We start from the raw sequence: 12062 nt of genomic DNA on the forward strand, positions 1-12062 counted from the left end.
ACCTATTTAAATATATAAATCCCATTTCAAAAATATAGTGTATAAAAAAAAACCTTACTTAATATTTTTTTTTTAAATATACTGTTTCTAGTGTATTAAAACAATTGCATTTTCTTATTAATTTTTAATTCTTATTCTTTAATTTATAGTTAATTATAAAGATGAAAGAATCTTGAAAATATTTTTTACAGAAATTCACGACCAGGGGACGCTTTGAGTATAAAATCATTCTATTTACTGATAAATAAATTTTGAAAGTATTAAAATAGATAATTGTCATCAATAGCATGCAAGTATACAAGATTTCGAAACTTTAGTTCATAAAAAATGAATGAAAATTATCTTTAAAAATTATATTTTGCAAACACAACATGTCATGTTAAATAAAAGTGTGCAATAAAAAAACTATTAAAATGTTAATTATATCATTTGTACCTAAATATTTATAAAACACGATCGTATATATTTTTTTAATATTCCTATTTCTTCCCATTTCCCCAATTCCGTAAAATATTTAAAACATATTTCTACATCTTTTCAGAATTCTACAAAAACTAGTTCTAAATTCACTCTATTTAAATACATTGAAATGGAAATTCCGATATTAAAATGCTATCACACAATCCGTTTGGTATCTCTGGGAACCAAACCACCTGCTCAAAGAGCTAGGCGATAACGAGAACACATTTGCCGAGAATAAAATCAATGCTCCATCTGCTTGCATTCTGCCTAGTCGTCGCACAAACATTTTAAAATGTGGATTCTTGGAGTATTTTTCCTGTGTTTGGCTTACACCTGCTGTGGGGAAGGTAAATATGGCTTTATTTAATGCTTGGAATGATTTAACTAAATAAAACGTTTTCATCGCCTTTATTTGGGTATTCTGTAGTTGAATATTTTAACAAATGGCATTATTCTTTACTACTGGAACTTGCTAAGTCAGACAACCCTATTTCGTTTTAAAATATTTATTTAATAAGCGATTGCTCTAAATGCGTTGTAAAAGAACTTTTAGAATATTGTTGAAGCTAATGCGACTTAAATATTTATGATAAATTTTAAGAATGTTTAACCTCTTTATAAGGTGTATTCAAGTTCTGTTTAAATTTGTTGAATGGAAATCGAAATTTGTATTCATCAGTTCAGTAAAAAAATACGAATATGAAATTAAATTTAGAAATATGAAACATTTCTAAAATATATTCTGAAGCACTCCTTTAAAGCTCAGTGTAAGTTAAAATATACATTTTATTAACCAGAAAACTGGACTACATATTAAAAGCGCCAAATCTTCCCTGAAAAGTTTATATTATAACTTAAAAGTCTATATAATCTATGCAAATACTGAAGTTCTGGACAAATATTGAATTTATACGAAACAAAAGTGAAATTTTTATCAAAATTAATTCAAATTCATGAACGTCTTCCACTTTTTTTCCACCACCAATAAGAGCAGCAAAAAAATTACATCATGACTGCAATCTATTATTTCCTTCCAATAAAAGATAGAATTAATTTTCTAGAACATTTCTTCTATAATTTAAAGCTTAGCTAAGCATTATATTCGGATTTGCTAAATCAGCAGAATTATCCGTGGCTCGAGCTGATAAAACGGCGGAAGTGTGATTAGGGAATCAAGATGAGAAATTTTATTCCTCTCGCATCAGACATTTTGTAGTTTTATATTTCCAGGTTGCATGATATGAAAAATTTAAATCTTCTACGCATTTTCTTATTACAGTAAACTTTCCTTGATGCTAATAGTCGTATTCGAATACCCTAAATCTAACGATACAGTGGCTATTTGTCCCAAAATTTCAGAATTGTCTTAAGATTAACAGATACTTTAATTAACAAAATCCATTCCACCACCTTAAAAAATATTAAATAAAAATTTTAAACTTGATTAAATGTTTGATAATGAAAAAAATACAATAAATCTTACATATACACATGAGAAAAATATAATAAATATTACGATTTCTCAAATATAATTATAAAGCATTTGCATGTGGTGTTTCAGTACAATTTATCAGATAGTCATTGAAAAGTTTTATTTATATAATAAAAGAAATCGTAAAAAATAAAGTATAAAAATAGTTTAATTATAAAATAATAAACTAAAACTTAAAGAGCCTTTGTATTCATCAATTACTGTATTATAATAAACTCAGAAGAAAAGAGTTAGATACCATATTAATTGATGAAAACGTTGCACAATTTTTTTTTCTCATTTAACTCAAATAACCAAGGTTATATATATATATAATGTAATATAATTATTGGAGTAATTTCAAGCGTTGCTTCGAGTAATTCCAATATCCCCATATTCAAGCCATTTCTCTAAAATCGGATGTAAAGGTAAATTAACAAGTAACGTTTTATTAAAAGAAAATCTGAAAATTATAATTTATAAATTGACTGAATCTGATTATGTGACAGTTGCAATTCTAGTCTTAGTGTTCTTAGCAATCCATATTCAAGAAAAAGTTGATAAGTATTCATTTAAAAATGAATAGTGAAAAATCATTACAATTAGAATACTTGGCCAGTTTTCTTCGGGTAATAGTTTTAATATTCCTTTCCGTTTATTCAAAACATAACATTAATTTCCTATATATTAAGTAGTTTTAAGATAAGTGGTGTTATGTTAAGATGATTTACTTATCTTGTTAAGTCCATGAGTCAAGGATTTATGATGATATGGAAGTGCGACATCTTTGAGGTCAAAGTGATCTTGGATTCCCTGAAACAGGAGTTTGCCTTAATTTCATTACTTGAAAATGTATTGCCTTCCTCGATAAATTCAGGACGAACAATTCCACATTAGATTTGGGAAAAAATATGGAACCTTTCAGCAGCCCATCTGATTACTGCAAGCAATTTATTTGTGAAGCGTGCAAGGAAACGCTCATTTCTAGCTTACTAGCTTATAAGTAGTGTTAATAAAGCGTATACACTAGTATTAATAAAGGGTATACACTAGTATTAATAAAGGGTATACACTAGTATTAATAAAGGGTATACACTAGTGTTAATAAAGCGTATACACTAGTGTTAATAAAGCGTATACACTAGTGTTAATAAAGCGCATACACTAGTGTTAATAAAGCGCATACACTAGTGTTAATAAAGCGTATACACTAGTGTTAATAAAGCGCATACACTAGTGCTAATAAAGCGCAATAAAGTGCATATAATAGTACTAGAAACTTATATAATGCTGTAATCAAGTATTGGAGTAATTAACTCCAATACTTGATGATGCGTTGCATTCCTTCTAATTTCAGGACAAACATTAGGGTTTCAATTTGGGGAAAAGTATGAAACCTTTCTGCAACCTGTCTGATTATAGCAAGTAATTCGTTGCTGAAGCGTGAAAATTGCTTCATTACTAGTTTAGTAGTTTGTATACTAGTGATAGTAAAGCGTATATGATAGTGCTAGAAAACTAGCTTATATAACACTAGAAACAAGTATTTGTTGCTAGTTTATACAATAGTGCTAGAAAAGAGGGCAATGGGATGATTGATAGCATTACTTTTTTCCGCAACTTCATTATACTTAGCCATGTCATATCCTGCAATAATTCATTTAGCTACTGGTGGGAAATCGTTTATTGTTATCAATGCTAGAAATTTCATAAAAATAATACCAATTTTTGTATTCTGTATATTAAAAATAACAATTTTATTTTGATTTTTTTCTATCTTTATTTAGCTGTTTTATTTGTAAATAAATTACTTCTACTCATCTTTTGGGTTCAAGTAAATTCTTAAATAAGATATTAATGAGCCAATGGTTAAACTACGCTGCGTAGACATTTCTTGTTTTCTCAATAAAACAAGAATAATTTCCTTAAACGAAAACTGTGATATTGAAATTACAGGTGAAGGGCAAATATCGAAATACCGAAAAAGCAGGTAATTTGAACTTCAGAAAGAAAAATCGCCACATGTTAGCAAATCAAATCATTAATTTTTACAAATAATCTATAAGTTATGCTAAAAATAATTAAACAAATTATATTTCGTTACCTCAAACCCATAGAATTCTTTTACAGAACTGCCTGAAGGATGTATGAGCGTCGATGCAATGCGGACGCAGTTTGCAAAGCCAAAAGTTATACAAGTAAGAGGACAAGGGAATTTGTACAGTCCTGGATTTGAGAAAAATGAAGGCTATCCTGATTATGTGCAGTGCTCTTATCAGCTGCAGGCACCGGCTAACATGGTGACTATGCTAACCTTTTACCAGTTTATTGTAATAGATGAATTTTTTTGAAATCAGAAAGTGACCTTACTTGTCAGGTATAAAATTAATGTCATAATAAGAAGTAGCTAAAAAGTTTATTTCTTTAAAGTGCAAAAAGATTGAAATCCGCCACTTTTGTCTTCATTTTTTTTTTATTTCCAATTCGTCGAATGGTGCCCACGAAAAAAAGCAGAATTTTTTTTTAACTGTAAATCAGGAAAATAATTGGAAATCGACAGTTTGATGTCTATGGAATTCAACTGTCCCAATGATGTCACTCAAATAAAAGAAAAATCGGAAATGAATAAATTAACAAGACTCGGACCCTTTGATGTCAGCTGGACTGATCTCTTCGAATGACATCCAGAAATGGTTTTAAAAAATTTTCTATAAAGTTTGAAAATTCAATTGAAAACAGTTCTTTTTATATCTATAATGATCAATTGTACAACAATACTAAATGTTATATTTATCATATTATTTTTGAGAACTGTCTAATGTCTGTCTGTTCATCCAATTACGTTTTTAAAATTTAAAAAAAAGTTCATTCATAGAAGGAAGTGGTAAAGACAAAGAAAAGAATTCAAAAAGCAGATCTTTGATCTGAAAAAAACAGTATTAATTTGTCAGAACATTTGCATAACCATAAAATAAAACATACATTTTCCCAAATACAGTCATCATTTTTGAATCCATTCTAAATTACTTCGGCCATTTTTGCCCTGAAATTTTTACTGCTCAATTATTGCTCCTATTTTTTTCATACTGACTAACCTTCCAAAATTCATGCATATTTCCTATATATGCTGATATCTAATATTTTTTAAAAAATGAATATTTGTGTCTTCGTACCTTATGCACTACCGTATCATTCAACCGATTGCGATGAAACTGCCTCAACTTATTGCTTGCACTTGCGCGAAGGTTATATTTTAAAATTGACAATTGACAAACAATAAACGAAAACGTCACACATCTTTCGGAGTTAATAACAAATATGTGAAACAAAATAAAATTATTATGATTAATACTAATTGATGTGAGTGAAATGAAATCGAAAATATTTAGTGCAAGTGCTGATTTTTTTTCTTCTCATGAATGAATAATCATCTATACAGGATGTTGTCATTCAACGTGCACAATATTTTGTCTACGGCAAATCGCACATAATATTCAGAGTTTATCTCACGCATACAAATAGAATTATTGTCGATGCCGATCAAGTTATATATAATGCCTTTTGATTTCAAACTACTGCAGTTCCCCATTCGACTTACAATCTCAATGGCCATCAACAAGGCGCAAGGTCAATCGTTTCAAATATGCGGAATGAACCTAGGAAATCCATGTTTTTTTCATGACCAGATGTATGTTGGAATTCTCACGAGTCGGAGAGCCAAGAAAATTATTTGTCAAAATTATTAACAAAAAATATTGTCTACTCTAAAGTACTTAAATAATAAAGTAAAAAAAAATAGAATATATTTGTACTTCTCCTTTGTATATATCATTAAATTTTAATGAATGTATCCATTGCCGATAAGAAAACAAATATCAGTCTTTCTATCATTCCTAATTAAACAAGACGGCTATTTTAAATTTCAAGCGATACTTCCAAAATTATTTTTTTCTGCGGCAGCAAAGAGCTGGGTGACAGCTAGTAAAATATAATTTTTAAGAAAATTATATTATAATTGATTAAACCTGATGCAATTAAGAGTTTTACTTCATGACAATTTGTTCTCTCTGACAATTCTTAAAAACTAATTCCGCTTTCCTATTCAAAACTTTTTAGTTTGAACTCTCTTACAAAAAAAGTAAAGTTGTCTTCGCATTCTTCACAGGAACGTTCGCCAGCTTTCAAAAATCTTTGTTCCTAAGTAGCTTGTATTTATTGCTGATGAATTGAATATTATATCTGTTGATTTCAACAACATTATTTTTGGAAAAATTTTTTAGAGTAGCAAAAAAAAAGAAAGAAAGAAATGGCGAAATCTTATTTCAACGGTCTTATGTCTCTGAAATACAAATAGGAGATTCTTAGAGATGAACGCCTTGAATTCCAAACTTTGACTAACTGTTTGTCGAAAGGACCTGCAAGAATAACCTAAGTCATGCATTCGTATTTCCTTGTGGTAAAAAGATATGAAACGAAATTCTACTCAAGTATATCTCTCACATTCGCTCGCACGCTGTAAGTTTATTTTTTTCCAACTTAACCCTTTGGATCGGATGATGACTCTCACTGACCATTCAATGCTGTGAATCATTTCGACATTTTCTTTTTATTTTAATTGATTTTTTAAAAAATTCCTAAAGAAAAAGTAAGAAGATGTAGATTAATTTTTCGTTAAAATTCAACTTTAAACTATAATAAAAAAAATGTTTTCATAGCAATAAGCAAGTTCTTGTGTTATCTGAATAATTTTGCATCGAATTACTTTTCCTAGTGCAAACGGTTAACATAAAATTTGCTTATAGAATGTGAAAGAAAAGTCATTTGGTTAATATTTGCATCATACATCGACGTTCTCTCATTCGAAATCATCAAATACATAAAAATGTAATATATTAAAGTATTTTTAATTATTTTAAATTTGATGGGCAACTTTGCAATTATAATAAACTTTGCTGTTTCAGTAGACTATCAGTCCCTCTATTATAATTTTTTCTTTGTTTCTGTTTCCATTCTGGTGTTATAAATTCCAACAACATTCGAATTTCTTTCGTCCCCCTTTTCGTGTTCAAACGGACTCATCAGTCAAAAGGAACACAATTACCCAATATTGATTTTGTGAGTAATAACTCTTCTCTTTAATCTGGGGAAAGAAGCGTGAGTAACTTTCGTGTGTCTGTTTCGTGTTTGTATTGTTCAGGAAAATAAATGACCCGCTTTATTCGAGAATAGTCGATCAATACCATCTTTTGGGGGATGCTGTTCCGATTCGCCATATTCTCTCATTTCCAATGAGATTCAGATGCAGATCAAGACTTTGTGGCATGACTGATGTAACACACCAATTAATGGAATATTTATGAATTGAATAACTGCTTAATCTTAAATCCATGAATGCTTGTATTTTTTTAAATCTACGAGAGTATATCAACAGAAATTTCTTATGTATTCTCTAATAAATGGACTTGTATATTCTTAATTGTATATCACTGGAGAACAGTAGTTCTGAAAGAGCCTATTAAAGAACAATATTTGGAGATCGATTTCCAAGATGAATAGCCGATCAATAACGTCTTATGGGCATGCTGTCCTGAATCACTACATTCTCTCATTTTCAATGAAATTCAGATGCAGATTCAGGCTTTAGATACGACAGATGTAACACACCAATTAATGGAATATTAATGAATTGAATAATTGCTTAATCTTAAATCCATGAATGCTTGTATTTTTTTAAATCTACGAGAGTATATCAACAGAAATTTCTTATATATTCTCTAATAAATGGACTTGTATGTTCTTAATTGTATACCACTGCAAAACAGTAGTTATGAAAGAGCCTATTAAAGAACAATATCTAGAGATCGATTTCCAAGATGAAGTCAATACAAATGTATCAGAAAACCGAATGGGTATTTTGGGCGCCTTCTTTTTCAATCGAATGAAGCCTAATTTCGAAACAGGACTACAACTGTAGCCACAAAATCGCATACCAAATTTTATATATTTAAATCGTTGCGATTTGAATTACCGTGTTTATATGCTTGTGAAAATACAGACCAACAGACAGTCAAGAATTGTCGAATTAGTTCCCAAACTTGATACATATATACAATTCGGATGTTAAAACTGTATATCAAATTCTATTTAACTTTCTCTATTTGTTTTGTAGTTATTGTGCTAACATATATTTGGACAATCGGACAGACAGACTGCCTCTGAACGGATTTCATTCAAAATTTGATAGAAATTTACTTATTTTGTGTAGAGATCATATACCAAATGTCATCCGTCTAGCTCAAAGCGTTTTTGAATTATCTTTTTCACAGACAGGCAGGCAGGAATAATTCCAAATATGAATTTTTTTAAACTTGGAGAGATGTGAAAAATGGCAATTCGACAAAATCTAGAGTTCGAATTTTCTCTTTATACCCCGCGTATTTGAGAAAATAAAATGATGGGAATTTTTTAGTCGATTATTTTTGTTACTCTCTGTTGCATTATACTTTTAAACAGTTGCGTTTTCATAAGGGCAATAAATATTTTAACATTTTCTGAATTCTCTTATCAATTTTTTCATAAATTTTAATTACATTGGTTTTTATTTTCATGTAACGGCTATGATGTGGAACGAATTTGACAAATAATTATAATAAGATTAACTAATATATATAATAATGAATTAAAAATTGTATTACAGAATAAATAATAGAAAAAGTTAGATTAAAAAGCTTCCTTTAAAAAGATTTTTATAAATATCTTAAATGCTGAAAATATATTTTTATCAAAATCTGGAAGTTAAAACATTATTGTAAAAGAGTTAGTTGCTGTAATCAATATTATAACGAAATGAAGCCACATTAAATGTTGTAAATATTGTGATAAACGTAATACATATTCACTTGAAAATATAATATAAATTTAGTTAAAACTCGTATTTACATCGTATTTCACATTTTGCTTTTTATGATTTTCTTTTGATCCCTTTATTTCTGATAAAAATTATTTTCTAACTTTTAATAACTTAATAAAAAGCACTTTTCACGATCGTTTGTATTTTTAGTTTTCCAAACATACTATTTTTCATAATTATTAACATTACAAATACAATTTTGTTATTAAATTAAATGTATTACAGTCACTTGAAAATGTTATATTGAATATTTACTATAATTTCCTAAATATTTTGCAATGTACTTTTTATTTTGTAATTTTTCTTATTTGAAAATTATCTTCAGAAAAAAAAGGTTTTTGAAATACTGACAACTTTCATGTCTTATATTCATATCTTTCACTATTATCGATATCTGCGCTTTTACTTGTATAAGTATTATAGAGAAAGTATTGTAATCGTCAAAAAATTTGAACTCTGATTTTGACGAATCTCCACATTTTAGGCCTCCCTAAGTTCGAAAAAACACATTTTTTTGAAAATCTGTCTGTTTATGACAAAGATAACTTAAAAACGCTTTGAGTTATATGAATGAAATTTGGCATATAGTCTTTACCACCAAATGGGTAGATTTGTCATTTCCCTAAATCCGTCTAGGGTATGTCTGTCTGTCCGGCTGCTTGAATATAATTTAAAACGATAGCTACAAAATGCAGATATCCAGATAGATAAAATTTGGTACACAGACTTAACATCAAAAGTGTAGACAATTGTCAAATTTTGAGACAAATCCAACAGTGGATTGACCGTCTGCCGGTCTGTAATTTCAGAAACACGTAAATACGATAACTCAAAAAAAGCAATGAATTCACCATATCAAATACGGCATGGGATTTTACGATTATAAATTTATGACATTAGTGTTAAATTTTTGTTTCAATCGGATGGGAAAAACCAGTATAAAACACTAATTTGATTTTCATATACTGTTAACCATATGCCAAGTATTAATCTCTAAAAAAACTCGCCAAGGATGACATGATAGATTCAGTAAAAATGCTAAATTCACACCAAAGGTTAATATTTCATAAGTATAGTACATTAATGTCATACAAGGCTTTCTCTGGGAAAATATTTTTGGGAGACCAATCTCGCTGGTTACAAAAGGCAAATCTTTAATAGCCAATGTATTCTTTTTTAGCATGTCCGACTAAAGTTCAACGTACTGGATATAGACACCACAGATGGGTGCGGCGCAGATTCTGTCAGCATTCATGACTTCGATTCCCAGGGCAGAGGAGTATTACAGGCTATGCACTGTGGTAATGAACTACCTTATGATTATGTGTCACAATCCTTCGCTTTTCAAGTGGTTTTGAAGACTGACTTTTTCGGCTCCAGAAGGGGTTTCAACATCACTTATTCTGCACAACCCACAACAGGTGAGTGTCCAGCTTTTTTGGTTTATGTGAGATTGTATGGATACCGATGAGCAAATTGAGTAAAAGAAGATATAAAAAAATTTTGCTATGAATCATACTTATACTGCTGATATCATACGAGAAAAATGCAAAAGAAAAAATATTGCGTCACAACCGGTATAAGAATAACAAGCCTTATTGGCAATTGCAAAAATAAAAAAAAAATGAGAATTTTCAAAAAGTTTAAAAATTTAAATAAAAAAAACTTTTTTAAAAATTAATTAAATAAAAAATTTACTTCATAAGCTTATGAAAAAAGTATAGTTTAAAAATAGTTCTATGATAGGCACTTTATCCCTTTTGCAAAAGACTAACTGTTAAAGGCTCATTTTAAAATTATAGAACATTCTGGTAGCTAGATAGGACGTGGGTATCTAATCTCGTCCTCATCACGATTATCAAATTTTACTCCGTTGGATTTTCTCTCTAATGGGCACCTCTTAAATCCAATGAAGGATTTAAAAATAGAAATCTACCTAAGATAGGTCGATTAAAAATGTCTCAAGTGTCAAATATGTTTGTAAGTTATACAAATTTTAATTATAAAATATTAGGACTAAAATATATATGCACATTTAAATCATTAGAAATCATGTGTTATAAAATATAAGTAATAGTTTTCTTACAATCCATTGAAATATTAACTATTCATTAACTGGTTTATATTGTATTCTACTTGATAAGGCATGCAAAATAATAATGTTATGGCTATATTTATTTAAAATTTAGTTTTTCTTTATAATCTTTCATAATAACTCAATACTTATATTTGTAAGTAAAGAAATCTTTAATTAATAATTACGGTTATTCTTACCAGCAATTTATTACTTTATTTTCCCCATGATATGAAATAAAAAAATAAAAATATAAATAGATTCACAAAAATAAAAATTAAAATTAACATGAAAAAAGTAATTAAATTGTTGGTTAAATTAACATATAATAAAATATGAAATTAAATTGAATAATTTTTTCATATAATGTTCAATGATTTTGATGGTTAAAGGCTTTAATCCTCCACTGATACCCTGCCCTTTAAATCTGTAGAAGGTCAAATGCATTTTTTTAGAATAGTCCTAATTTGATAAAAAGCTTCCAAAATCTTCTGACCACGGATTAAAATTTAAGTGCATCATCTTCAAATACTCCTCGTGTTACCTCAAAATATGGCGTTAATCTAAATAAAAATACCAATAATTTTATCAGTATAAGATAATAAAAATAATTCATCTTCTGTAACATAAAGCTACAGTTTTTATAAAAATATCTTTCAATGCTGAATTTAACTTTAAAAAATGAGTACAAAGAGAAGGCTAATTTGTAACAAACTGCAAACAACAGTTTCATCAATTGCAGTTGTAATCATTTTCTTATACACATTTAATACGATTTTCGGAATCTGTCTCCTTTTTTAAAAAAAAGGTTAATATTAAGAGACCCAGTGAAAGATTTCCAATTAAGCAGCTACTAGATTCGCTTAAAAACTGTTTATAAAAACTTTATTATCTTAGTTACCAGATAATAAAGTTTGTAAAAAGTACAATTACTATTGATAATAATAAATCAAGTACAAACTTATACTTTATCACTTATACTGGTCAAACCCCTATATGTTTCATTATGTTAATTTAGTTTCTAGAATATTTATAAAACCGAAACATCAGCTTTAATACTGTTGTTTACTAAAACATTTTGGAATTATAACAGATAAACGAAAACAGATATACATTCATAAAGTTAGTAAAATAAAAATAATAAA

At 28.5% G+C, this 12062-nt stretch overlaps 1 protein-coding gene across 1 annotated transcript in view; it reads left to right on the plus strand.

Moving 5' to 3' along the window:
- Nucleotides 1-689: 689 nt before the first annotated feature.
- Nucleotides 690-12062, plus strand: part of LOC129988458 (transmembrane protease serine 6-like) — a 72170-nt gene continuing 60797 nt past the window's right edge. Inside the window, exons 1-3 of the mRNA XM_056096688.1 lie at nt 690-809; nt 4064-4233; nt 10024-10264. Of these exons, the coding sequence (XP_055952663.1) occupies nt 755-809; nt 4064-4233; nt 10024-10264 (466 nt within the window). The 5' untranslated portion in view covers nt 690-754. The remainder of the gene's footprint in view (nt 810-4063; nt 4234-10023; nt 10265-12062) is intronic.

This window comes from Argiope bruennichi, chromosome 10 (genome assembly GCF_947563725.1).
Source record: "Argiope bruennichi chromosome 10, qqArgBrue1.1, whole genome shotgun sequence".
Taxonomy (NCBI): domain Eukaryota; kingdom Metazoa; phylum Arthropoda; class Arachnida; order Araneae; family Araneidae; genus Argiope; species Argiope bruennichi.